Source organism: Caenorhabditis briggsae (genome assembly GCF_000004555.2).
Source record: "Caenorhabditis briggsae complete genome, chrX, whole genome shotgun sequence".
NCBI lineage: Eukaryota > Metazoa > Nematoda > Chromadorea > Rhabditida > Rhabditidae > Caenorhabditis > Caenorhabditis briggsae.
In genome coordinates, this window is record NC_013491.2 from 1693261 (window position 1) to 1720382 (window position 27122).

The window sequence follows — 27122 nt, forward strand, 5'->3', positions numbered from 1 at the left end:
CCAAATTTCCAAATTTATGAAATTCTGAGATTCCAGAATCTCAAAGTTCAATATTCAGGAACTCTGTAGACCTGAAATTGAAAATTTTGAAAGTTGAGAAAAAGTCCATGGGCTTCTATTAGAGGGTGGGCTTCTATTTTTCGAAGCACCTCGCGGGGTGGGATTCAAATAGAGGTGGGCTTCTATTAGAGGAAATACGGTATATCGGCTTCTATGCAACATACCGAAAGTGTGCCAACTAAGGAAATGTTTTTGATATCATGATTAACAACTTATTAGATGACAACTTTTTTTATATCTTTAATAGGAACCGAGATAAATTGGCTCTAAGTTGAAAGATGGAAAATTTTTCTATTACAAGTTTTACGGTAATTCAAAAATTTCACCACAACGCAAAGTTTCAAAAACTAGTTGATTTCTATTTTTGTTTAGTATATAATAAACGTTAAGGTGTCTTTAGAATTTCAAAAAACATCTTAATTACCGTAAGACCTGTATTAGAACGGCCCCTCTTTTAAACGTCCCTCCGAGAAGCGCTTCAAACATAGAAAGCTCCTAATGTTGTTTGTAACTGAAACTTTTTATTCATTCTCAGAAAAAAATATTCCAGAAACTTACAGAAAGAATTAGAGAATTTTACAGAAATTTGCATAAAACTGATATAATTTTATGAACTTGGAAAAGAGAGTTCACCAATTTTCCAAAATAATTCTTTTCCGAAAGAATGGTCAGTAAAATACAAGCGCCCCTCTAATTGAAGGGCACCTGTGATAGAAAGGCTCTCCGAAGGTAAATTGAAACAATAAACGAGATGGCCCTTCTAATACCAGTTTTAGGGTAAGATAATTTTCTTTGAATCAATAGAAGTTTTGAATAATATCACTGTTTGGTTTTTTGATAAATCTCGGCTTGATGAAGTTTTACTTCAATATTCGTTATCATCCAGTCCAATTAATCAACCTCCTCTTCAAGACCATTAGCAACATTTCATATCAATTCTCACTTTCTACTATTTCTTATTTTTACACTGTCCGGATGGTTATCTCACACCATCGCGCCTCTTTCTTCTTCCACTTCATTAAACTAATTGTTCTTCTCGTTTACGCAAAGTACGCTCGTTTTCTGTGTTTTGTTGTGCTTTGATGTCAGTCCTCATTGAACGAAACAGAATGAATGCAATTTTACGATTGGAGTTGGGAGCAATATAATGTGCTCTAACTCCTGATGGCAATTAGACGTGATTGCTTGAACGAAGCAGAGAGCAGGGATTGATTCTTTGTTGAAGCAGTTCTAAACTTTGGTTTGATGTCTTGAACTGAAATCTGGAAACTCTTTCTCTCACTCTCCTGGAAAAATGGTTTCGTAGCTAATCTGAAATATCTGAAAAATAAATCAACGATCAACATGAAGGGTTTATTATCCAATATTTCACTCGGATAAAAAAATTAGGACTCGGGGTGCGCAAACGAAATCATCGCTGGTTTTGATTTGATGAAGTGATGTGGATGGTGGGGGTTTGTGTGTGACAAGGATCTCTTTTGGGGTCTCTCAAACAGTAGGGGGGAGGATTTTTTGGATCTTTTGTGAAAATCTCCTCAAACGAAACATTTTTAGAAGAAAAAGGTTAAAAAGACAGGGATAGGTAAGGTGGGTGAGGGGAAGATTATTTGATTGGTGAGTGTGTGTGTCGATTTTTTTTATTGGAGAGTGGGGAGGGTGGGGGTGAATCAAAATTTGTCGCAATCCTCTCTCTTTTCACCGGTGAGGCTAAGATTCTGGGAAGTCATGAAGATTGGTTTCTTGGTTGTTACGACACCTCCGATGGGGAATTAGGAGGTGGGTTTTTAAGTATTTTTTGTGAGAAGAAGACAAAAGGCTTGATTTGAGGGGAGGGGGAGTGAAGAAACTCAATTTACAATGATGACAGACAATTTGGTGATGTTGAAAATGAACAAAAAGAAAAAAACCATCTTGTCAGAAATTTTTACAGGAGCGATTTGTTGTTATTAAGAGGGGGAATCGGAGCGAACAATCAGAATGTGAGGGATATGTGAGCACCACGCGCGAGTTTTTTATGGCTGTCCGGCGAAGTTCGGGTTGCAAACTTCGATGTCACCAGTTGGAGCAAGACCCGGGCACTCGTAGACACTGTAGTTGTTCTCCTCGTCAGCACCATCCTCTCCGTCGGACTCGATGATTCCTGGAGCGTCCTCGCCGCAGATGATCTTCTGCTTGGCCTGTTGGTACTGGTGGAGTTGAGCCTTGTAGGCCAGAGTCTCGTCTCCCTTGTTTCCCTGGAAAGTTGATTTAACTATTTTCTGGATTTTGAAACTTCTTTAACACTAGCTTTACATCTTGGATCCGACTTGGTTTGCATTCTTCCCTAGATTCTTGGAATCAAATCGCATTAAATTATATTTTTTTCATATCCTAGCTTTTCATTAATCCCCCATGTCAATATTATTTCATCATATGATATCCTTAACATATACTTCCGGTTCATTCGCCCCTTTAAATCGAATACATATCATATCCGATTAGATCTAAAAAAACATTATTCGAATTTGATTGGCCTTCCTTCCGGAACGATTCGGCTCAGTTATTCTGAATATTAATCACGCGCGAGGCTTGTAATTCAGTTAATAGATTAGGCTTCTTTTCTATTCATGCGCAACGTATTCGTCATGGAGAAGGCAGAAAAGAATAATATGAAAAAGGGAAAAAAGTGCTCAATTTTTTATAAGCCATGGATCTCAGGCTCACGGGGACCAAAAGTCAAACTTTCAGAGTTCCGAGTTTGGCGGGAATAACGGGGGGGGGATGAGAATCAAAAGTTCAACGGCAGCCGTACCTTGTTCTTGCGGAATCCTGGTCCAGTTCCGGCGTATGGAGCGTACTCTCCATCATCTGGAGTATCGCTACGACGATTGTTCCTAGAAAAATAAATTGAAATACTCAAATCTCTACCAGACCCCTTACTTGTAGTAGTAGGTTCCTCCAGCGACGGTTCCGACGAGTCCAACGCACATGACAGTTCCGACAGCTGAAACAAAAATCAATAAAATCCGGAATCCCAACATATATGTATTACCAAGAAGCAAGAGGCTGCTGCTGCTGTATCTTGGTGCATTTCCAGAATACTCTGCTGACGTGGCAAGACGACGTTTGTCAACCAGTTGAGCAGAGACAGTCTGCTTGGCCGGTTGTGGCTCCGGCTCGACGAAGGAGACGAACTCGTTTTGTCCTTTCTTCTGTGGCACTTGTGGCTCACCGGTTGCGGTTTGCATCGCACTTTCGAGCGATTCAACGTTGACTTTGGCGGCCTCGGTGTTCTTGGCGAGCTCATCCTGGGTCTTCTTGAAATCGGCCTCCTTGGCGATCTCCTCCTCAAGCATCATTTCCCCTGAAACCAAATTCTTTCATTTTCTATGCTCGTTTTGTTTCTCTCTCCGGAAACGTCACTATTTGCATTGCGGTTTTGTTTAGGCATGTGTTTCTGAAAGAAGAGCCTTCAATGGCAGTCCTCTTTTTGCCTCAAATGAACTCAATTATAAGCTATTTAGGATAGCTGGATAGAGAGTCATGCCTACCCCACAGAAATGCACTAAATTATCTCCTCCATTTTTCTGTTCTTCTTCCGTTTCAGCTCCCCAAGATGGAGTTACCAAGTTCATGCTCCTTTTTTTCAGAAGGCTTTCAGGATTCACGTAATCTCCGCCTCAGGACAATTTGCAGTGTGTGCGCTCCGAGGGAAAGAGCACTTCAGGAAATATGACTTCCTGGAGAAAAACGAAGGCACACGCACACACACACACACATGCGCACCACCGACAACATCAACTTTTTAAGCCTACACGTCATCAAAAAGCGCGAAAGAGCGAGAGCGAGAGAGCGGGAAAAAACGTTTGAACTCGTCGGATTTGGTTTCCGTCATGAGCAAGGGTGACAATGAGATCAACAGAATCTGTTATTTTGAGATGTGTGAAGGGATTACTGTGTCTCTGGGGAGCATTTTGAGTTAGTCACAATTTTCTACAAAATTTATCCCTAATTTTCAGTCACTATTTGTTGCCAGTTTTTTTTCTTTTTTTTTCTAATCATTATAAATGAACACACAAACACACACACATGACTTGCTTGCTCACTATTTTCCCGCTCCATGTGTGTTCTGTCTGAAAAACTGAAAACCACAAAAAACTGGAAGCGGCGCGTATCGAAAACGAAAAACACAAAAAGGGAATAACAGAATAAGCAGCACTAGACACAACAAAAAAGTCGAGTGGTTTAGAAGAAGAAGTCCTACTTCCATCTTTGAAGAACTCTCAGGTGTACCCCAGTCTTGAAAAACATGCCCTTCCAGAACCACCTTTCAACAAGTCCTCCAAGTCAAATGGTTCCTCTGCTGGCTTTGGCTTAGCATCCTCCAATGAGCGCTTGGATCCTTCACGGCTGTTCTTGGTTCCATGTCTAGAGAAGGTAGACTTCAAAGCATCTTTCTGGCCGTTTTGTTCCTCCTGGAGCTTCATGGCCATATCCGCGTAGTAGTCATAGAGCTCCTGGTTGCGTCTTGCCTCCACTGGATCGTACACGGAGCGATACTGCTCGCGAAGTGCCTCATCCAGGTTTCTCTGCTCCTCTTTGGCGGATTCCTCCATGATCTGCTTGTACACATCCTGTTGTTGCTCAGTGCTGAGGTCTGGAACATCACGTTCCCTGTTGGCTGCTGGTCCGTTTTGGACCGCTCCTCCTTCTGAAAATGCAATTTCCTTGACTGTGTTCGTAGACTAATTATGTTCAATAAGGTTAGTTAGTTATTACTAGATCTCTTCAAGATGTATCGTGTTTTTTCCAGACACATTTCTTTTCAGAAAGAGCCCGGTACCTATTCAAGAAGTCTTGCAAGTGTATAGCATTCCTACGTCAAGCTTGAATCACTCAAAGAAACTTTGAAGAGAGAAAAAAGAGTTTCTTGGTCACTCAACTCTGCTTTCATTCAACTTTTCTATTCAAGCGAGAATTCCAAGAAAGTGTGAATGAAAGGAAAAATCAAATTCGCCTCTTTTCTTCTTCTGACATTTTGGATTGAAGGTTTCCGGATAAGAATCCAACAAAAATTTCTTAATCCTCATTTTTTTTTTGAAAAAAAGAAGGAAAAACAAAGCGACAAAAAATCTAAAAATCTACCGTATCTTAATCACTCCCCCTTCTTTTCTTTTCATTTTTATCTTATTGTGTTTCCAACCACAATTTTTGTATCCTCTTCAACCCGACACACTCCAATCAGAGAGCCCATGAGTCACATGAGAGGCACTCTCATCTCTGTGTCACTGAGAAATAAGAGCTTGTAGCTCGTTTAATGAGATGTGCTCATGCCAAAAAAGGGGGGAGTGTTGCACTTCATCGAATCACATGCTCTTTTTACGGACTTTTTTCTTTAAAAAAGCGAAAAGTGTGGGCGAAAAAATTTAGAGTCAAGAAGAAATAATTCAAGGGACAGGTGAGTGATGAATGAAAAATAAAACTGAGGGGAGGATGTCATGAAAATTACACCTGTCCTCCATTTTTTTTTTGCGATGAAAGTTTTTTTTTCTCCGTTTTAAAACAAAGTCCATGACGTGAGAGGAAAGAGGAAAAAAGGTGTGACGTGGTTTTTGGAAAACTCTATTGACGGTAACTACGGAAGCTTCTTTTTGTTGCTAGCGCTGCCCATAGAAACACACTAGAGACCTGAATTTTTGCTCTGTTTCCAGTGGAAGACTGCCACTATGCTAATCGGTAAATAGCCGCTTAATTTTATTCTCTAGGGAATTCTTCAAAAAATTTTATTGGGTTTCTTTGTTATGATAAAATACTTAAATTTAAGAAAAAAATGACTCAATAGAAAACCGATCCGGAGGTAAAATTGAACGACTTCATGAAATATCTAATATTTTCAACCCTAAATAATGGAAACATCAATTAAACCTGAAAGCTAATTAGGCTAACATATAATTTGAATAGGAGAATAATTAATACCCTACACTTACTATTTGAAAACAAAAAATTAGAAATAAAGAAGTTAGTAATTATCTGTAATTAAAAAAAAACAGACTCACCTGTGAAGAGTGCGGCTTGTGTAGCAGAAAGGCATGCGAGAAGCACAACGACTCGCCACATGCCCATCCCGTATGAGGGCCGAAGAGTGGTGCGAGCGGCTCCGAAGCAGCTCGAGGAAGTTGAGAAGAGGCGGGCCTGCGATTTCTGCGACGCCGTTTTTGTCGCCGCTATTTCTCCGTCTTCACGTCTACAACGCATCTGAAAGTAACTCTCTCTCTCGTCGCTTGGAAGGATGACGTGCGCGTAGGAGAAGAGGCGGAGACTCGCGCGCGAGCCTTCAGTCGCTGCTTTCTAACGGCTCGCCGTGTCGCGCACTATTTCGGTTTCCGCGGTTTCAGAACCTCGCGAAGAAAATGAAAAAAGGGTTGGGACAAGAAAGAGAGGAGAGGAGAAAAACGGAAAAAAAATGCCTGAAGGCAATATCTGAGCACTGGAGCATGGAAGAGCAACACACCCAAAAAAAAATAGAAGGGTCCCAAGGCTACGCTAACAAATATGCATGACAAGAAACGGGGAGAGACCACATAAAGGGTCGTGTGACAACGGAGCAGAAAAAAAAGAGAAAAAGAAAGAAAAAAGCAGTCCTCATCATCGTCATCTCCTTCTTCATCGTCTTCTCTGTTTCCGAAAGCCCTCTCACAAACAAGTGGAGGGTAAAAAGGACCCTTCTCTTCGAAAGATTTCCCTAGGAAAGGTTTGTTTGACTTTCATTTCGTTTCAATTTCAGGCCTCATTGCTCTTTTTTTTCATTTCCTGGAATGTTGGGTGAAATGAATGAGGGAAACTGAAAACCAATGTTCTAAGAATCCGAGGAAAAAATAATCAACTTCACATTCGTTATTCTCGATGAGGATAGTGAAGGACAACGCATTTAATTAGATTATTCTGGTGGTGCACTTCTTGGGAGAGAGAAGTAATGAAAAAACTGTGGTCGAGATTTGAGAGGTATACGGTAGTGATGTAGCGTAGAAGAAGATTTGAATTGATTTTAATTCTAGAAAACATGGAAGTTTCGGATTCTTAGAATAAAGCGATTTCCGCACCTCTGATTTTTGGAATCTCCGGTTTTCAAGGAATCGGATTCTAAGAATCTCAGAATCTCAACATCCCAGAGGCCGTGAGTAATATCTAGATTCTAATCTCCCATTATTCAACGATTTTCAATACAAAATTTTTCTGAATTAGAGGCTTCTGATCACTTTTTATTTGCCAACACAAGATTGCAGCTACCGTAGTCCCATAATTTTGAAGTTACGGAAACTTCCTTCTCATTAACGTCTATATTTTGAATTTCTCATAAATTTGGGGAACATAACAAGGCAAGAAGAAAGCAAAAAAAAGCTGGTGTCTGTTTCAGACGTGCTCAATGATTTTGGCTCATGTCCCTATCCTCATCATCTCCCCTCCTCCTCGTTTTCATATCCCCTATTTTATGGTCACACTCATCGTCTCCCGTTTTTTTTCTAGATTCTCACAGAACAGAAAAAAAAACGCAAAACAAGAAAGGGGGCGCTGTCAGCTGATTGGAAGATACATTATGTTATTTTCCTATCTCCCAGTCTTCAGAAAAATACAATATCATTTATAGTCGGGAATAGGGGGTAGTTAAAACCGCTTCTTATTCTAAAATCCTGGAGGCGGTTTTCATAACTCAATCTAGGGATTTATTTTATTAAGATCAGGTTACGTTGAAAGGCAGGAAAATTTGGTTAACATTCAGATTTATGAAGAGAAAGAAACCTTGTCACTTGATTGAATAGAGCAGATTTAAAATATTAAACTTATTTTTTTCCGATTCATCTCATTCATTCTTAACATGATACCGTAGTCCTACTGGTGCATATCTTGAAATGATGCTAATTTGGTGGCGTGTGACTTAGTTATGGAAAGTGCTAGGGAGTGCATCCATCTCATTAGGAAAGTGTGAAAATTCCTTTCTTTCTCTCGTCTTCATTTTCACAATTGACGAGTGGAGGATAATGAGAAGGGTAGAGAAGTGCTTATCAAGGACAATGGATCCATTTGAGTCATGTTCAGATGTTCAGATGCAAAAAAAAGTGTAAAAAAGAAAAAATTCATAAGTGCCTTGGTGATTTGTTTCACTACATCTTCTATTGTTCTTCTACCGAGAATTGCTCTCCGAGCAGAAAACAACTCTCTCCCTCCCTCGTTATTCATGACGCGAGAACTAATTTTCAGGTGGTAACTGAGAAAGTGAGGGCTGATAATAATAGGTGAAAATTGTCTGTCTCGAGAAAGCAGAAAATTAGTCATGTCTATGCTCTTTCTTCGTTAGTAGTACCGACAATCTTCATATGACGCACGAATGTGGGAAACTTGAGCCAACTTGGGGAAATAATCTGTTATAAGTTATCACTGACAACGAATGAAAAGATCCACATCACTTATCCAGCAAATCGTGTGAATGGATAATTTGTGAACTCTTCAGGATCAGCCAAAGCTCTCGGACAAAAAGGAGAGGAGAAAAACTTTCCCTGAGCCAGCCTAATCTCCCTTTCACGCCTACACATGTACACCTCTTGCTCCAAGAAGCACATTCTTCAAATTTCATGAACTTTTCCTTCGTTTTAGCACAATTTACTTTGCTTACGTTTCCTTTGGAAAACTGAAATAAAAAGAACAGCTGATAAAAAACCGCCAACAAACTCTGATTGGGTTCCCGGAAAAGGACACAAGGGGGCCGATTCATATAAGAAACCACATCAAAGATCATTGAAAAAGCCCTCGAAAAAAGAGAAAAAGAGGGCCGCAAACTTTTTCTGTTCCCCTTTTGGAAACTTTTTTGTGGCGGGGGGCTCGGAGGCAACTTTAGGGAATTGGAGTCTTGTGAGAAAATGCGAAATTAAAACCAGTAGAAAAGAGGACACGGAAGGAAGGAAGAGAGAAGTTGGAACAAGCTTTGTAAGTACCAAATTATTGCAAAAAGGGTACATGATGTCATGGTTAAAAAAAATGTTTGACTGGATAAAAAGTTCGAAGAGGATCATGCGGACAGCGGTCATATAAATGTTTTTTTGAATACAACTTACTTGCTTTTGAGTTTCTCTGAAACTAAAACATCATTCTCGCACCTGACAGCAAAAAAATTCAATTGATTTCTACTAAAAGAATGTGCAACTGATAAGAGACCTATCATAAAAACCAAAAGCGAGCGTCATTAATGGTCTTGTTTGCAGTTGTGAAATCAAGAAGTAATGGTATGACTGAAATGCGGTGACCCTGTCTTATAAATTTATTCCGATAAGATCTCCTTCTCCTACCGTAATCTAGAAGGGAAAAAAGTTCATGAAAAGAGGAAACAGGTTCTCAAAGTTTAAGTTACCAAAAACAATTCGTCAGATGGCAAGGAAAAAAAAGGAAAAAAAAAGTAGCTCTCATTTTTCGCGTGCTATTTCTTTACCTTCTTCTCGAAACCTAAGGAATTTTCAGAAAAAAAATAGATCAAGTGCAAGATAGCGTGTTTAGATGGCATTAATTATGTTTCAGTCTCTCGTGTTAACGCTTTTCTCTCTTGCTATCTTTTAGATGCGTCAAGAATGCCGACGTCTTCTATTCCATCTATTTTTGAAAAGAAAGATGTTTCAGTCTGAAATAATCAGAGGGTACATCGAATGTTTTTGGTTTTTTTTTTCGAGGGGAAAAAATTGACGTCTTTGTTGACTACGTAACAGCTACAAAACGGCAGATTGTGAGGGGATATCAACTGAAAGATAATCAGTATATTATTCATTCGAGCGGAAGGAGAAAAAAAAGAAACATTTCAGCATGACTCGAATCATATCTATTCTTCTGATTGGGACGTCACAGCTAGATTATTCTAGATATCTAAAAATTGTATTTTCGGGACTTCCGGAAAAACAAACAACTCAAAATGTCAGAAAAATATCACCGGAATCAGATTTTGATCAAGTGAAATTATATCAAAAGCCAAAATTTTCAGAATATTGAGAGTTAGAGCTTGAAAGTTGAGCAAGAATATGTGATGATGAGTTGAGAAGAAATAAACCGAGACAAGAAATGATAAATTATTTAAGCGGATGTTTTCAGAAAAGAGGAATAATCCATTTTGGCTTTTAATTTTACAACGTCAGAGCTTTTTATTTTCGGAAAAAAAATAGAGGATGGAGAATCGGAAAATCAAAGAAAATTTAACTAAAATTGCATGGTTTTTTAATTGTGAAACCTGTATTAGCAGGGCCGACCTATCTATTGTTCATAGGTATCTCCGGAGGGCTCCTCTATTGCAGGGGTTCTTAAATTGCTCATTTTTCCAAAATTTTTTATCGACGTTTGCAGTGAATTCTTGTAACAGTTCATGAAAATCTATAAATTCCACAAAAATTAAGAAACTTATGAGCAAAAAATGTGTTTCAACAAATTACAGCACATGTTGAAAGAAGCTCATTCTCGGAGGGCCCCTCTAGGAGGGCTCTTATATTAGAGGGGCCTTCTATTAATGGGGTTCTTCTAGAAGTGGTCTAACGGTAATTGAAAAAAAAACCTACAACTGCATTTAAGTAAAGGGGAAATGCTACTTCTGAAAAACCAAATCAGAAACCTTCCGAATTAAAAAAATTTCTATACGAAAAAAATATTCCAATTTTCCAGTAGAGCCCCTTTGGCTGATTTATTGCTCTATGTCTACGCCTACATAGTGCAATTTTCTTGAGATTAGTTTTCCATTCCGTTTTTTTTTCTCCCTGGAACATGACATTCCAAGAACAGGAAATTTGAAACGAAATAGGAGGGGATTTGGGAAGAAGAGAGTGAACGAAATTGGTTTTCAGCCTTTTTTTCTTGCTGCTGTGTCGGAGCTCACTCATTCGCATTCCATGTATATTGGAATTTTTCTTGCCTAAATTGTAGTCGCCTCCAACAGAAAAACAGCTAGAAATGGGACATACAAAAATCAAATTGAATGAGAAAATAAGGCACGAAATTCAAATGTGAGAAGCGATAAGCAGCCAAGAGAGAAGGAAAAAGAATGATTAGAATTTTCTTTGAAAAAAATTGGATTATGGGATAAGAGAGATTAGGGAAAACAAAACAATTGATTTGATCCAGAAGTTGAATTAAAGGAAGACGGGAAAAAGGGGAGAGCCGTAAATATTTTTGTTATTTCAAGTGTGTTTGGGTTCTCTTCATGCTCCATGAATTCATAAGCAAGTTTTTTCATAAAAAGGGTTCATCTTTGAATAACCTGATTCTGCTTATTACTACAACTGAAAGCTGAGAACTTGTTTGAAAGCAATAAGTCATCTAGAACATGCTGAAAAACATTGCTGACTCACCTTCAAGCTGAATGCATTTAATGCAGAAGTTCGCGTTCTGAAAAAAAAAGCAGAATCTTTGAAGAATAATAAGAGAAGGGAAAAAATACAAAAAAAAGTTGTTGCTGCTGCCAAAACTTGAAAAATTGGAATTCACCTCTGCGACAAAGTGTAATTAATTTTCCACAAATGAAGAGGCTAACTAAAAATAGAACAGCAGAATAGCAACTTTATTTCTTCAAGGACTCAGAAGACGTACAGAAGAAGATGTATGGCAGTGTTGTGTAGGAAAAATTGTGGGATATTTTGTTGGAAAACAGTCAGTGAGATAAATTGGCAAACACAAGGAGTTCTCACTTTGTTTCGAAACTAGAGGCACCTGATCAAACGAGGAGAGTTGGGGGAGAAGGGAGATAAAACATAAAACAATTGCAAAATCCATCTGTCGACCGTTGTTCGTTGTCGCGCAGCACTGGCCGTTTTGTTTTTATTCGATTTTCAAATGAAATACGCTTCAAATCCTTTTTTTTCATTTTGGGCTTGTCATAAAAGGCAAACATTCAACTTTTGTTCAACGTGTTTTAAAATGCATGACAAAGTGGGAAAGGAATGATTGATGAGGATGTGAGTAGGTGGATTAGTACCCATTGTTTCAGCCCTGGATGATCATTCAAAGTTTTTAGATGACAACTGAAGGGAAATGAGAGAAAATAATGTGAAAATGTCGACGTGCCGATTTTCTAATTTTTTAAGAATTTCTTCTAGATACTGAAGAGAACTACGTAGCACCACGCAAAAAATATTTTCCGAATGAGGGAGCAAAGTCGTCAGATCTTCACAGGTTTCGGCTTGGCGTTTGATGTTCTCAAGTCAGATGATTGAAGAAGTATGATCAGAAGTGGGATGAATTGCTCATCTTAGATTAGATAACACTTGTTTGCACAATTTTCACAAGACACAAGAGATGGCTTGCAGCATGATGAACTGATATGGTGAATACGTGTTGTTGATGAGAAACTGAAACCAGCTGAACGATGTACATGGGGACTATCATAGAACACATGAGAGTTTGCAAAGAATATTTTAGAGAGCTATCGTATTCCGAAGTGACTCAAAATTTGGAAACTGTTACATGAGGAAATTACTGTTACTGTACAAAACCATGGTTTCCATCATTCGAAATTCACTTTCAATATTTGCAATTGCTTCTAATTCAGACACGGAATAATAAGTTTCTAACCTAGTTGTAGTTGAACTTTGTGATTCTCAAAAAGTGAATGGCAATGAAAAAAAAATTATAAGAAAACACGGAATTCCAGAATTGTTTAATAATCACATAAATTTTTGTTTTAAAAAGTAATGTTATTTTTGAAGTTTCAAAATTATCCTTTTGTCAAAACAGTTTCCTGATCGTTTATCCAGAATCCGATCATTAAAAAAAAGTTTGCGCATGTTATAAGCTCCAAAATCACAGCACACGTGTACTCCAACGGTGATCCAATGAATGTTTCCAATTTTCGACTGAAAATTGTTTTTATTGTTTGCAGGACTTCTGTCTTTTACCTCATAGGCGTTTTCTTTTTTCTCAGAATAGGTAGAGCCCATCTTCTCAGTTTGGTTATCATCATCACCACGAAAATTGCTGCTAGCATGATTAGCAAGTTGATGATTATATAGACACCCAGTAACGGAATACTTCCAGTCCGTGGAATTTTATCGGACATGACGCCAAGAATAAATGTCATTGTCATTATATTGGTCAAGCCCACATTTAGCTGAAAAATCTAAATTTTGAATATAATCAATTTTTTAAAAAGTACCTTTGACATTTTATCAGCTCCTTTCAGAAAAATGCCCATTATTGAAACGGAATTGATTACGAACGACGGGAAGATAATCATATAAAAATAATACAACGGATTTCTCGTAATCTTGATTTCAAAAACAGCTAGCTCAAGATCAAATCTATCCTGGAATGACAGAAAATCCACTCGGTTCGTTAGATTCGTAAGTCTCCATTCGGAATTTCCCTGAAAACTGATATACATTTTATGAAAAATTTCAGAAGAAATAAACCATATTATCAAACGCCGAGGCGTTTTGAATCCCTTCATAAACTTCACTAAAAATTTTGACTTCCTTGAAACTGAATATAGGAAGTGAGAATCGGATTTGACAAATTTGAGTGTCAAATGGAAATCGTGCGACATTCATCCGACAAATTACAGATACGCGTGCGGATAGGTAGTCATAAATCATTCCAAGATTGTCGAGACATACCAAACGGAAGTCTTGGTCGCGAAAGTCGATTAAGTCGTTTCTATAAGTTCAAATGTTTGAAAAATCGGCTCTCGTTGATAATTTTGGTCCCTTAAGATAATTCATTTCAATCCTTGAATATAATCTTGGTTCTTGAATGTTACTCTCGTCCTATATAATTTGAAGGGTAAAACATTTTGGGGTCATTGGGGTACAAAATCCTCACTTTGGGTGTACAATATATCTGAAAAAGGTGAATTTCGTATCCAGGAATTTTGGATTATACACCTCTAAATAACTTTGTACCCCATCGTACCCCCCGAATTGTTGTATCCTCCGAAGTATGTGACCTTTCTTCCTGAGGGGAAGAATCGTTAAGGGCCAAATTATCGGGATGTACCAAACCTTTCTCCCACACTACTCTAAAAATCTTACATTCCAAACGGTGTCAATGTTGGACTCCAGACCTTGTCTTGTCTCGTAAAAATTGCATTGACATTTCTGTAGTCTGAAGCATTCCATGACAGCCTTGGATCATACCAATACTGCAAAAAAAGGTGTTTGACTTTTTACGCATTGAAACACAAAAAAAGTAAAATATCAAATTTCCACCCACCTCCATGAGTTCCAAAACCACCGAGACTTGCTCTTCGGGTTCGTTGACCTGTACAAGTTTCAGGCTGTATAGGAAAAGTGTGTAGTTCCATCTCTGTGGAGCTTCCTTATCATATCCTAGCGGTTTGGAGGTGTCATCTATAAATGAACTCATATCAAAAACTTCTTGCTCAAATATTAGGTTGGAAGGAAACTAACTGTCCATTTTTTCATTAGTAAATAAAACAAAAAAACTAGATTTATCCAAGATTGACAGTATGTACTGTCGTGGTCCACAACATGTTGTCAACATTTTGGTAATCTGTGGATACCGTTCCTCCAAACGCCAGCTGGCTGCGAGTGAAACTATTACTTTGGTACATTTTTTCTCATCGATTTTGTCAAAGTCCTTAGGCTCCAGATGGCGTTGTAAATCTCCGAATAAATGATAATCTGATAGAACAAAGTCATGACTTTCACGGGTGTAAAGGAGAACCGTCCAGCCAAAGCGGCTCAGGTACGGCGTGACTTTTCGTGCAACATGAGATTTTGCATTTTTTAACGGAAGTCAAGTCAGACTTGAGCAGCTTCAGCTGGGCGGTTCTCCCTCATTTACTCATAGTCTCGACTCAGCTCTATCAGACTATTGATTATTCGGAGATGTACAACGCCGTCTGGAGGGGGACGAATTTTGCAACATTTATGAGAAAAAACGGGAAAAATGGATATTTTGGTTAGCAGCTGGCTAGCTTTTGGAAGTATGGTATCCCAAATTACCTGAAAGTTGGCAGCTTGTTGTGAACCACGACGGTACATACTGCTAATCTTGGCTAAATCTGGTTTTTTTGTTATTCACAAATAAAACAAGGGACAGTTACTTTCCTTCCAACCTAATACTTACACCAGGCATAAACGGGAGACACATCTTTCTCATAATTTCTGAACAAATCTTTAGTTAGATTCCCTTGCGCTTCCAGATAATCGCGGTATTTTGGGACTGCAACTCTAACAACTTGTTTTAAATTTACTTTGTTTTCTTACCATAGAGTTGAGGATCATAATAAAACGATAGCGCCGAATCAGTACAGTGTAATAAAAAAGTAGTAATAGAAAGTAGACTCATTATTCTTCAAACACAAAACTGGTCTCAGAAATGGACTGAATTGAACTGAATGCATTTATATTGCTCTTATGTATCCCGTGACCAAAGTAAAAAAGAACATAGAATGCCATATGAAATTTGAATCTCGAGTACTAAACATACGTAGTAGGGTAAAATGTGAATTGGTCCCATGCTTCCTGTTATAATCCAATAATTCAAAATAACAAACTAGAGAATACGGAATGCCTAGAGAATACGGAATGACAAACTAGAGAATACGGAATGATAGAGCATAAGCATATTGTCTTTCTTTTCATTTTGGAAATCTTTGAAAATTTGGTGCTCTGGTTCAAGTATACCGTGTACAAAATTAAAATTGTTTTTGCACATTGTTATTGCTCCGCGAGCACAAAAAATGAAAAACACCAATGTTGAAATTTTTGTAGAATTTGAATTTTTTGAATTTTGTGATGGAAAATATTCCCACAAAGTGTTATCGAGAACGGGTGTCGCATTTGCTGAAAAAATGATAGATGCTACGCGAGCACAAAAAATGAAAATTACCATTTTTGACTTTTTTGTCTATAGATGGAATTTTGTTAATGAAAATATTTTTACAAAGTTTTTTGGGAAGTATATTTCACTATTGTTCAATTAATGCTTGTTGCTCCGCACGCACAAACCTTAAAAAGTTCCGAATTCGACTTTTTTGTGTAGAAATTGAGTTTTGAGAATACATAGTTTTCCAAAAAATTGTTTAAACCCACTCCACGATAGCTCAACTATCAGAAAGAAGCTTTTTTCAAATTTTGTCGGATGTTTGTCCCGTTGATTTTTCAAAAAAGTTCCTAGCAATCTGAAAGCATTGGAATGTTTTTCCAGAACTAATTTTGCCTCACACAAATTTTGATGCATTTATTACAATATAAACCTCAATGAACAATATTCAAAGCCAAAACAGAACACATGTTTTGGAAAAAAAAAGTGAATCATAAGGCAGAGAAAAATACAATTGTATAGTGTGAATTTTTATCCATTTTTTGCCCTCCCAACACTTTCACTCTCTCTTTGAAAAAATCTATAGATTGTAAAATTATGGTAGTCAATTTTCACAAAAGCGTTGTGTTTAATGATTCTTCTGATTTTGAGGACGACAGTTTCAGTAAGTTTCTTTTGATTTTCAGCCCGGTTATTTCCTCAAATGTTTCAGTTACATCTCTCAAACAACAACGTTTGAAAGGTCAGATTCCCGTTGTCACGAAACGTTATGCACTTTCAATTACTATATTTTTTGCCTTGCTGTTTTTAGGAATCTCTCAGCTTATTGCATCTGCGAATCAGCAAGGTGGGGTTTTAGATGGATTCTAGAAAGTTTTAAAAACAAATTTCCAAATTTTCAGTGTTGCTCATTCGACAAAGATATGATAACGTGACAAATGGATATATGGATATCAATATACCCAGATACATCCCTGTCGGTATATATATATGAGACCAATGTTTCCACAAAAACGTTTTCCAGGCTCCTGTCTACTTTTACTACGAACTTCGAGGGTCCTTCAGAATGCATCGTTCCTTGAATCAAGCATTTTGCAAAAACCAATTGATAACTGGGGAGAGCTACGGATGTGACACTTTCAAAAACAAAAACTACTCCTGTGAAGATGCCAAGGCTAAACAATCGAAACTGATTCCTGGATTTTCTAGCTATTGTGTAGACGGACAAAAGTTCTACGCCCCTGTTGGAGGGACTGCTTCAATTATGTTTAATGGTAGGAATTATTTTCCTCTTCTTTTTTGAAAAAAATTCCACTCATCCCTTATGACGAATCTCTCGTTCAGATTACTTCAAATTAACACTTAACAACGTTGAAATTTTGTGGACAGAGGAAGGAGTGATCAGTGATAAACTTCGAAATGCGTATTTCGAACCAATAGGAGAGAAGGACTTGTGTAATGCTGAAATGGTATGTTCAGAGACCATATCAATCGAATTTTGGAGACTATTTTAGTTTCGAAACACAGCGAAACCTATTGGATGGAAACAACACGTCTGCGAAATGGGCGGTTACCGTAATATTTCACTGATCAAGTGGCTAGAGGGGACTACGAATATGAACTTTAAGAAGTTTTATAGAATTCTGGACACAAAGAAACACGATGGATTGAAAGCAGGGGTGTATAGGTTGTATGTGGATAATGTGTGTGGGTAAATTTTCCTGAATTCCTAGGAATCAGAGTTTCTCTCCAGATGACCCGAAAGTCATACCCCGAACCGAACATAAAATGGAGAAATATTTCTGGATTCTCCACCCAACATGGTTCGGAACCGAGCAGAAATTTTTGGAAGTTATGTATCTGATTGTTGGAGGAGGTCTACTAGCCTTCTCTTGTGGGCTAGTGGGATTCCAAATTTTCCTGATCGACAGAAGAAAAACCTATGACGACGATGATGAGTAGTTACATTTAAATTTTGTTCCCAACATTTTTATATTTCAATGTAAAAGAAAAAATATTTGTCTGTTACACACTACTACACTCGTTGGCAGGCAGAGAGAAAAGAGAATTTTTGAGAGAGAGAGAGAAGAGATAACATACTCCGCTTTTTTCCTCTCTTGTGTCGAGACACTCCAGCCGTCTGGTTGGTATTTAGTTTGCGTCTACTTCTATTGGTATCGCCGCCCGGTTAGCTCAGTCGGTAGAGCACCAGACTCTTAATCTGGTTGTCGCGGGTTCGAGCCCCGCATTGGGCTTATCTTTTTTGTTTCTCCTTCGAAACTTTTTAAAAGTCAAAAATGAGAACAAAAGCATAAAAACACAATTTTGCTGTAAAGAACTCTTTATTTCACGGGGGCAGTTTCTGTTTTGACCAAATCTTTCAATGATATATTTGTTTTGAATTTTTAAAAAAGAAAATGTATGTCTGTATTGAACAAGTTTCTCATGGTTAATATCCTGGAGCAGTTCTTGGTGGTGGGCAGTGGTCGCAACCTCCGCGGGCTCCCTCGTTTCCTGGAGCTCCTGGCTGTCCGTCGGATCCTGGCTTTCCTGGGGCTCCGTCTGGACCGTTCTCTCCTTGCTCTCCTGGTGCTCCTGGCTGTCCGTCACGTCCTGGTCGTCCGGCGGCTCCTGGTGGTCCTTGTGGTCCTGGGGCTCCTGGTGATCCTGGCTCTCCGGCTGGCGATGGAACGACGTTGGATCCTCCTTGTGGTCCAATTGGTCCAGCTGGTCCGTCAGATCCTGGGTTTCCGGCTGGTCCACGTGGTCCTGGTCCTCCGCGGGCTCCTGGGCGTCCAGCGAGTCCGTCGCGTCCTGGTTCTCCGGCGCTTCCGTTGTCTCCATCTGGTCCTGGACGTCCTGGTGGTCCAGCTGGGGCTTCTGGGCAGTCGAAGCAGAATTGAGAGGCATCTGGCTTGTAGTCCTCGCCATCAGCATCCTCTCCAGGTTGTCCTGGACGTCCGTTGGATCCGTCCTTTCCTGGGTGTCCGTCGAATCCTGGTGGTCCTGGTGGTCCAGCTTGTCCGACTCCGCAAGAGCAGCAGGTTCCCTCCGCAGCACGAGCCTTTCTTGGAGCACGGACCACGTTGAGCTTAGCAAGCTCTCCCTCGAGGGAAGTGGCGCGGACACGGCAGAAGTTGACTTCGTCTTGAAGGGAAGAAGACACGGATTGAAGGTACAAGCAGAGCATTGGAACGGCAACGATGGCGGTGAGGGTAGACACAGTGGAGACTGCGATTCCGAAGAAAGCGAATCTCTTCACTTTCTCGGTTTCGAATTTCTTGTCCATCGTCATCTGAAAAATAGAATGTAGAAGTGAAAATTGGAACTGATTAAAAAGTGAATTACCTTTGAGAACACCAGAAGAGATGGAACTGATACATTGGTTGAAACCGCGCGTTCTTTTATACACAGCCATTTCTGTGGGTAGTCGTTGATAGTTACCGAAACGTTACACAAAATAGGGTTTTGTGGATAGGTTGTCTGCGCCTCTTTGTCTCTCGCGAGCGCCTATCAATTTTTTTTCAACTTTTTTTTTCATTTCATTTGATACGTCCTGGCAACGTTATCACATGAGTTAGAGAAACAAAGCGCGAGGTGAGAGATAGATAATGACTGTGTGATACGTTGGATAGTGCGCAGGCGCCTGATTTGTGGCCATCGTTTTAGTTCTTCTTCTTCAATCTCAAAGGCAGCCATTTTTTTTGGTTGGCAAGGGAACAAGAGAAAGTCGAGAGAGTGCAGAGACGGCAGTGAACTTCCTGAAACAACGGCAATGATTGTGTTTGTCAGTTTTAGACTTCGTTATCAAAAGTGATTGTTTGAATTTGATTGCAATGGTGGGGAGATTGGGAAGTTGAAGAAAGTGAAAAGTAAAACCGAACCGTGACCCAGAAGTGATTTTTGGCAAGAACTCAGGTAAAGATCAAAAGAACTTGGTATGAACATTGGAACAGAGAATAATCTAATTCAAGCCTACCCAATACCTGCTCTTTGACCATAATTGTCTCGGTTCATTCGAAAGATATCGAAGAAATTTTGACTGGTTGATTATATGTCATAATATCATTAATATTTTATCAGTTCACAGATTATCAATATCTCTTATAAGAAACGGGATAATCGTTAGAAAACATGATACTTTAAAAAACGTTTTCCAGATTTTTGATTTCTTGGGATACTGGAAATTGGCAATAATTCTGAACTCATGATTATCTATCTTCTCTTTTCTAAACCCCATCTGGAACATTTTCCATCTATCTTCCAATGTTTACATCTGACACTTTACACTTTCGGGACCCTCAATCAACAACTGACTCCAAGACCCCAAACATTCATTTGTCTTTTCCAACCTTTCCAACCACCGGACCAATGCTTCTACTATTTCTCCTTCTTCTTGTTCCAATTTTCTCAATTGCCGATTATACTGTAAGTGTTCCCAATGACTAATCATCACATCCATCATCTTTTTTTCAGCCTGATTGGTCGTCGCTTGACAAGCGTAGTTTGCCTAGTTGGTATGATGAGTCAAAGTTTGGAATCTTCTGTCACTGGGGACTATATTCGGTACCAGCAATCAGGTACGATGTTCCTCTTACTTTTTCTCCTGTTGACAAGTTCAAGTTCACAAGTGTTGTTTGATAAGATTACTGGTTTGCAAACCAGGAACTTTCTCTCACTTAATTTTTTTTTCGTCTTATCAAATTCCGATCTGAACACTGTTTTCAACTTTTTTCTATCACTTTCGGCGATTTGAGATTTTTGTAATTTCTGTCTTGGTTTCCCCAAGAGATGACTAAATTGTGGAGATGACTTTTTGATTCAAATTTGGAAAACCTATAGAGATGGGGGATCATCCAAAAAGAGATGAGGATTCATTAAGTTTTGATGCAGGTCCGAGTGGATGTGGTGGTATTGGAAGGGCGATCAACCAGATGCGAATGTTGTAAAGTTTGTGGAAAAAAACTACAAACCCGGAACGACCTACGCTGATTTCGCAAAGGATGTTAGTTGAAACAAGATAGATTTGATCTTTTGAAGATGGCTTACAACAAACAGTGTCGGGCAAAAAAAAATCATATTGTGGTTCTTTTTTTGTAGTAAACAATTAACTCTGATGTTCAGAAGAAGTAGTCCACAATTTTTCAATCAGCCTGAAAATTTTTTAACTGAAAGATAAATTATTACTTAGGAAAAAAAAAGTTACTGTCATCACAGTGGAGTCTGACAAAAAATACATTTAAAGGAGGCCAGACACGAAGGTCTACGGAGTTTTCTTGGAGCGAGAGTATGTATTCTGACGGAAAATCGTGCGATTGCGACCAATGCGCGCTACTTGACGAGCATTTATTTTTTTTCAATATACACTAGATTTCTTCACTGTTTGGCAATTACTCCCGACTTTTTCTAGTTATTCGGTCATTCTAGGATGTCGCCGCATGAAAACAGAAAAAAAACGAAAACGCACAAATGGGAATCGAACCCGCGACGCGCGTTCACCTCTACACCACAGGTGGGCTTTTCGTCTACTGCCACTAAAACGATTATGAAACGAGGAGTCGGCGCCGCTTGGAAGAACGGTCGCGTTCTCGCTTGTACAGTAACTGAGAGTTATGGTTTGGTGTCCATTGTTATTTTCTGACTGTACTGTGTCATATATCAGAAAACTAGAATTTTGAAAATTTTCATGTCTGGCCTCCTTTAAAGAAATGATTTTGAATTTTCCGAGTAATGAAGCATTTTACAAAAAAATAGAGATGCATTATCTCAAGACTTCAAAGTTGACTATTTTCCATTGAAAAGTCCATATGCCGTAAAACCTGTATTAGAAGGACTCCTTTAATAGAACAACCCTTCTAATAGAAGGGCCCTCCGAGGGGGGTTCGGAAAAATAGAAGTGCCCCCTGTAATAGAAGGGCCCCGAATTAATATGAATTTGTTGAAACACTATTTTTTTGTTGATAAAAACTAGCTTCATTTTGGGGAAATTGACAGATTTTCATGAATTTTCAACGTCAATTCGTCGAATTTGTTGACTAAAAGTTCCGGGAAAAATAGCCGAAAAAATATAAGCCCCCTCTAATTGAAGAGCCCCTCTAATAGAAAGTCTCTCCGGAGGTACCTTGGAACAATATCAGAGCCGGTTCTTCTAATACTGGTTTTACGGTATGATTTTTTTTCAGTGCGTATCGCATTTTGTATCCAGATAATTGAGCTCACATTGACGGTTTGGGTGGGCTTATTTCAGAGAAAATACCATAATTTCGTAAAACACAAACTGAAAGGAACTGGAAAAAATCCTAACTTTTTCCCTTCATGATTGGCTTAATGAGACTGAAAAAAATTCAATATAAAGTTTATGGATTTTCCAGTTCACAGCTGAATATTTTGATGCCAACAGATTCGCCGAAATTGTGAAAACCTCTGGAGCGAAGTGAGCAAACCAATTTTAGTTCCATAATCCTATTTTTCAATTTTAGATATTTCGTGTTCACCAGCAAACATCATGAGGGTTTTACAATGTGGCCGAGTAGAACATCTTGGAATTGGAATGCACAGGATATTGGACCAAAAAGAGATATTGTTGGGGAGCTGAAAAACGCATTTAAACAAACCAACGTTCATTTTGGACTCTATTTCTCACAATTCGAGTGGTTTAACCCATTGTTTTTGGACGACGGAAAGTTCAACACAACTAATTATCGTGATGTTAGGTCATTTGAGATTCGTCCCTCTGTATTCTGAACTTTTTAGCAAGTTTCCTACCCTCAAATGTTTGAAATCGTCAACAAGTATGAACCGGAAATCGTCTGGAGTGATGGCGAATGGGACAAGACCGACGATTACTGGAAGTCTAAAGAATTTCTTGCATGGCTGTACAATTCCAGGTACAATTATAGTTCGATGATTCTCTCAAAAAACTGGTTCACATTCAAAAACCATTGTCTGAAAAAGAGAAACAAACTTGTAAAAAAATAATTTCAGCCCTGTCAAGGATCGCGTAGTTGTGAACGATCGATGGGGAACTGGAACTATGGGATCGCATGGAGGATTTTTGACCTACGCCGACCATTACGACCCGGGAAAATTGTTGGAGAGAAAGTGGGAGAACTGTATGACTCTAGATAAAATGTCATGGGGAAATCGTCGAGACATGAAAGCATCCGATGTTCACACCGTTTTTGAAATAATCGAGCAACTAGCCAGAACAATTGCTTGTAACGGAAACTTATTGTTAAATGTTGGTCCAGATATGCATGGTCTGATTCCAGCTATTTTTGAAGATAGATTGGCGGAAATCGGACGGTGAGTTTGTACATTTTGGTAGCTCATAAACAACCCATAAGTTTCAGATTCGTCGATTTACACTCCGAAGCAATTAATGAATCCAAACCCTGGATCTATCAAAACGACACCAACCAACCGAACACTTGGTGAAACAAAAATGTTTTTGAGAAAAAAAAATCTATTTAATCTTCCAGGTACACCTCAAAATGGAGAAAGGGAACCTTTAATGGCAGACGCATTTCGAAAAAAAACCAACTTTTCAATCAGCAAACTGAAAAACAAACGGTTATTTATGCCTGGATCCTGGACACTGCACATGAGACGTTTGAATTGAAATCTGTGAAGACCACGGAGAATGTGAGAGTTTATATATTTTTTTATATGGATGTCCAAAACTACAAAATTAGGTTTTTAGAGATTCAAAAATTGAGAAATTATCGAAATCTAAAGCGACACGTACTTCCGCGAATAGTAGCCTAATTGAATCGTCACTTTTGAGCTCGAATATCTCGATTCTTGTGAAAGATTTTGTCAACTTTGTCAACTGATAAATTATTTATCATAATATCACCAATTTCTTATCACTTAATAGTTTCTCGATATCTTTTACAGGAATAAAGAAAATTGAGCTCGAACGTGACTGATTGAGTGGGCTCCTATTAGAGGAAATACGGTATGAATGATTTTTGGAAAAATTCGAAGAACAAAACCTTTAAGAAAATAGCATAACTTCTCAGACAACTGCAAAACTCCTGGGTACCGATGCTGTTTTTTCTGGCTTTGGAAAGTCTGACTCCATTATCATCCCATCGTCAAAAATCCCATGGAACAAGCTTCCTCGTCGTGACGTTATCGTTTTGAAAATTGAGTACGCCGCAAACCAAGAGGTTACTTTCACTCATTTTTCTATTACTCTTTTTTTTTCTCCTTAACTTCATCAATTTTCAGCGAAATCCATTGAAATCGGCGTCCTATTGAGTGGACAATTGAGCGCGATGACAAATATTCCTGACGTACAATAGAAGATAACACATATATATTACATGCATAATTCATGTCTTCGTTGATGAACGAATACAATATTTCATTCTTCTCTGCTTCCATTTTCTCCCCCTGAATTTCCTTGCGCGTGTCTGTGGCTCGTGTCACCCGCGAACCGACTCGAATCCATTAAAAATCGCCATAATAAACTCATTAGGGCTTCAATTGTTTTCTTTTGTGGGAGCGATCTCATCCACCCTATTTTCTTCTCTCTTTTCAAAATGTGAACCCCCAAACAAATAATTCAAAATGAGAAAAAAAAGACGGTGACTGAACCGTGGCCCGTTTTTCTTCCTCATTCCATTTTTTTTTTTGCATACCCATTAAAGGAAACGAAGTGGTAACTAGAGGCGAATGAGGACACTCAGGTTGGGACAACAGTAATTAAATATTTCGGATTCATATATATCGAAACGACCTTTCGCGGCGAGGAAGAAAGCGGTCGGATCCGTGACGGCGCAGTTTGAAACGCGTAGAAGAGGACAGGTAGAGGCAGAGAAAAAAAACGGATGAGCCAAATGAGGCGCAGGACACCTGTCGGAGGAGGGAAAACCTTGAGAAGTCGTTCTTTTTTCTAGAAGTCCATTTAGGAGCTTGAATTGGACTGGTTGACAAATGGCTATGAAATTAGGAAGATCGGGGTAGAAGAGAGAAGAGGTGGTTGAGAGAGGGAAGGCTAGTGATGGTTACGAAATCTCAATCTAATTTTCGAAAGATGAAGGATTTCTCAATATGATTTTGAAATAATTTGTGTTCGTAAATAAGAGGGGGATACTGTGGCAGATATAAGAAGAGTCCAGAAACAACTGTGTAATTTAGGTTTTTGATATAGGAAGAAAGAACTTGTGAAAAAGAATCTACACAGCTGGAACAAAAGTTTATATCCAGAATATTTAAAAAAAATGATATCAAATATCAATTAACATTGATATTATTGGTTTTAAAGTTCAAACACTTTTAGAAAGTATTTTTTCTAGAAAAAAGAAGTGTTTTGAATAAATTAGAATATTTCGCAACGCTGAAAGCTTTTTGGATTACGGTAGGATATTTTTCGAAATTTCATATTTTGACGGATACATGTAAAATCTCAATTCAGAAGTTTTTAACAGCATGTGTAGTTTTTTAAACTAAATGTCATTGATTTTTTTTTCATTTCTGAATCCAATAGATAAAAATCATTAAAGTCCCTTCATTCGGTTTTATTGTTTTTTCCTTATTGGTTCTTCAGAAAAATAATGTAAGTTCATACTTTTTGTGTTTCTGTGCTTTCATTCTTTAGAATTCCCACGACTTCCAAGTTCCTGGTTCTAAAAAAGTTCTACACCTTTGAAAGCATTCCCCCAACAACAACCAACAATAATTCTTCTTTCAGGTCCACCTGGGACCATCCAACTTTGCCCTTCATGATTCAAACTCTCTCTTCCGTTGTTATTGTGTCGTAATTCAACAAAAAAGGGAAGAACCAAGCCGCCAAAGAATAGGTCCTTGTTAGGTAACAGCGCATCCTTACCCGCTTTTGTTGCATCCTCCTTAACCCTACCTGTCTATTGTCTTTGTTCCCCCCTTATTCTCGAAAAACTGTGTTTGATCAACCGGCTCATGCTGCACACACACGTACTCCTCTCAGATATCTGACAGCTTCAAAATCCGTCATCGTAAATCTCCAACTTCTTTTTTCTGAATATAAAGAAACGAGTAGTCGGAGGTCTAAAAAACAAACAAAAATCGTAAAATGGCTCAGAGTGACATTAGGAATTAACACACGACGACGTTTGATTCATGTGTGGTAGTAACTAAGAGAAATTGAGAAATATGGTAACTAGAATCAACGAATTGGTTGGAAAAACAGATTTTCAAAGTGTCAAAAAATCTGGGTTAGTGAACTACTCCATTTTTGGAGCGGGACAACCTTTCGAGTTATATTTATGCACTATGAATTTTGATTCAAACTTCGAAATTCAAAACAAAATCGGGATTTTCCGGAGTTCCGATATTTTGACCTCCCCAACTGTTTTCCAATTTTCGTTTAGTTTTCCAAACTTCAAAACTTCGGAAAAGTAATTTATCCGGGTTTTAAAGGAATTCCAAAAATTTTCAATCTAGATTGGTGGAAAAAGAAAGTTGTCTTAGACTCGCTTTCCTAATTTTTGACTAGTATTTGGTTCATACTACAGTAACCTCATATTTGCAAAGCCTTGTTAGAAAATGAAGATACAGATCGAAATAAAATTCAAATCCCTGTTTGAAAAACAAACAAAAGTTGAATGTTCTCTTTTTCTGTTCACACACACACACACACACACAACATTCCACTCCCCCCCCAATAATTTATCGCTCAAGTTGACAATAAAATTGGTTTTTGTCGAATGAATTCGTTTTTCGAATTCACGGCTTCCCCTGTCTCTAGCCACTCTGTAACTGCCAATTTGAAAAACGGATCTCTCTTTGGCTTCTAGTTCCCACAATCCCTTCTCTCTTGTATTTTGTAGTAGTACGGATACCGTTTTATCCAACAAACAGATATTTTGTTTTAATTGTCCCCCATTTCCTGCTACTCCAGTCTACTCTACGTGACTTCCTCACACACCGAAATCCAGAGAAAATTCGCAAACCGTGAAATAATAATTATCGCCATTCTCTCTGGTTGTTGCTGGATGCTACCTTTTGCAGCACCTCCGCCAAAACACTTTTCAATTCATTTTCTTTTATTCGTGAGATGAGGTATAGACACTTTACTTCTGCACGCATAGTTAATTTCGGACCCATATAAAACTGGTTCGGGCTATTTGGAGAAGAGAAAGAAAGAAAATCAAAAGAATGAGAACCGTTTTCAGGAAAATGGCCACCGTTGTCATGGAGAAGAGAAAAAAGTCCATTTAGCAAATGAATGAGTGAATCTGAGTGATTTAGGAGGATCCTTCGATTACTCCAAATCCATTCCAAATGATCGGAAA

The 27122-nt window shown here is 38.5% G+C and overlaps 5 protein-coding genes and 1 non-coding gene across 6 annotated transcripts; 3 read left to right on the plus strand and 3 right to left on the minus strand.

Moving 5' to 3' along the window:
- Nucleotides 1-2072: 2072 nt before the first annotated feature.
- Nucleotides 2073-6294, minus strand: Cbr-cab-1 (the record flags this gene model as incomplete). Its single annotated transcript, XM_002643484.1, has 6 exons — nucleotides 2073-2294; nucleotides 2852-2933; nucleotides 2980-3043; nucleotides 3092-3403; nucleotides 4367-4750; nucleotides 6096-6294. 6 exons carry the CDS (start codon nucleotides 6292-6294, stop codon nucleotides 2073-2075), a joined length of 1263 nt encoding a protein of 420 aa, XP_002643530.1.
- Nucleotides 6295-12769: 6475 nt separating this feature from the next.
- On the minus strand, nucleotides 12770-14415 carry Cbr-lgc-13 (the record flags this gene model as incomplete). The annotated part of the gene is made up of 6 exons (XM_045238846.1): nucleotides 12770-12908; nucleotides 12951-13162; nucleotides 13208-13417; nucleotides 13464-13707; nucleotides 14082-14191; nucleotides 14263-14415. The coding sequence occupies 6 exons, from the start codon at nucleotides 14413-14415 to the stop codon at nucleotides 12770-12772; spliced, it is 1068 nt and encodes a 355-aa protein (XP_045095895.1).
- A 2022-nt stretch (nucleotides 14416-16437) lies between these two features.
- On the plus strand, nucleotides 16438-17802 carry CBG16211 (the record flags this gene model as incomplete). Its single annotated transcript, XM_002643483.1, has 7 exons — nucleotides 16438-16504; nucleotides 16553-16687; nucleotides 16743-16816; nucleotides 16865-17114; nucleotides 17185-17309; nucleotides 17355-17547; nucleotides 17594-17802. 7 exons carry the CDS (start codon nucleotides 16438-16440, stop codon nucleotides 17800-17802), a joined length of 1053 nt encoding a protein of 350 aa, XP_002643529.1.
- Nucleotides 17803-18022: 220 nt separating this feature from the next.
- Nucleotides 18023-18095, plus strand: CBG28512. Its single transcript has one exon. It is a non-coding gene (tRNA).
- Nucleotides 18096-18289: 194 nt separating this feature from the next.
- Cbr-col-181 lies at nucleotides 18290-19129 on the minus strand (the record flags this gene model as incomplete). The annotated part of the gene is made up of 1 exon (XM_002643482.2): nucleotides 18290-19129. The coding sequence occupies one exon, from the start codon at nucleotides 19127-19129 to the stop codon at nucleotides 18290-18292; it is 840 nt and encodes a 279-aa protein (XP_002643528.2).
- A 1082-nt stretch (nucleotides 19130-20211) lies between these two features.
- On the plus strand, nucleotides 20212-24059 carry CBG16208 (the record flags this gene model as incomplete). Its single annotated transcript, XM_045238848.1, has 10 exons — nucleotides 20212-20268; nucleotides 20317-20420; nucleotides 20734-20845; nucleotides 22212-22273; nucleotides 22320-22548; nucleotides 22594-22727; nucleotides 22825-23145; nucleotides 23193-23273; nucleotides 23322-23484; nucleotides 23865-24059. 10 exons carry the CDS (start codon nucleotides 20212-20214, stop codon nucleotides 24057-24059), a joined length of 1458 nt encoding a protein of 485 aa, XP_045095896.1.
- Nucleotides 24060-27122: the final 3063 nt, after the last annotated feature.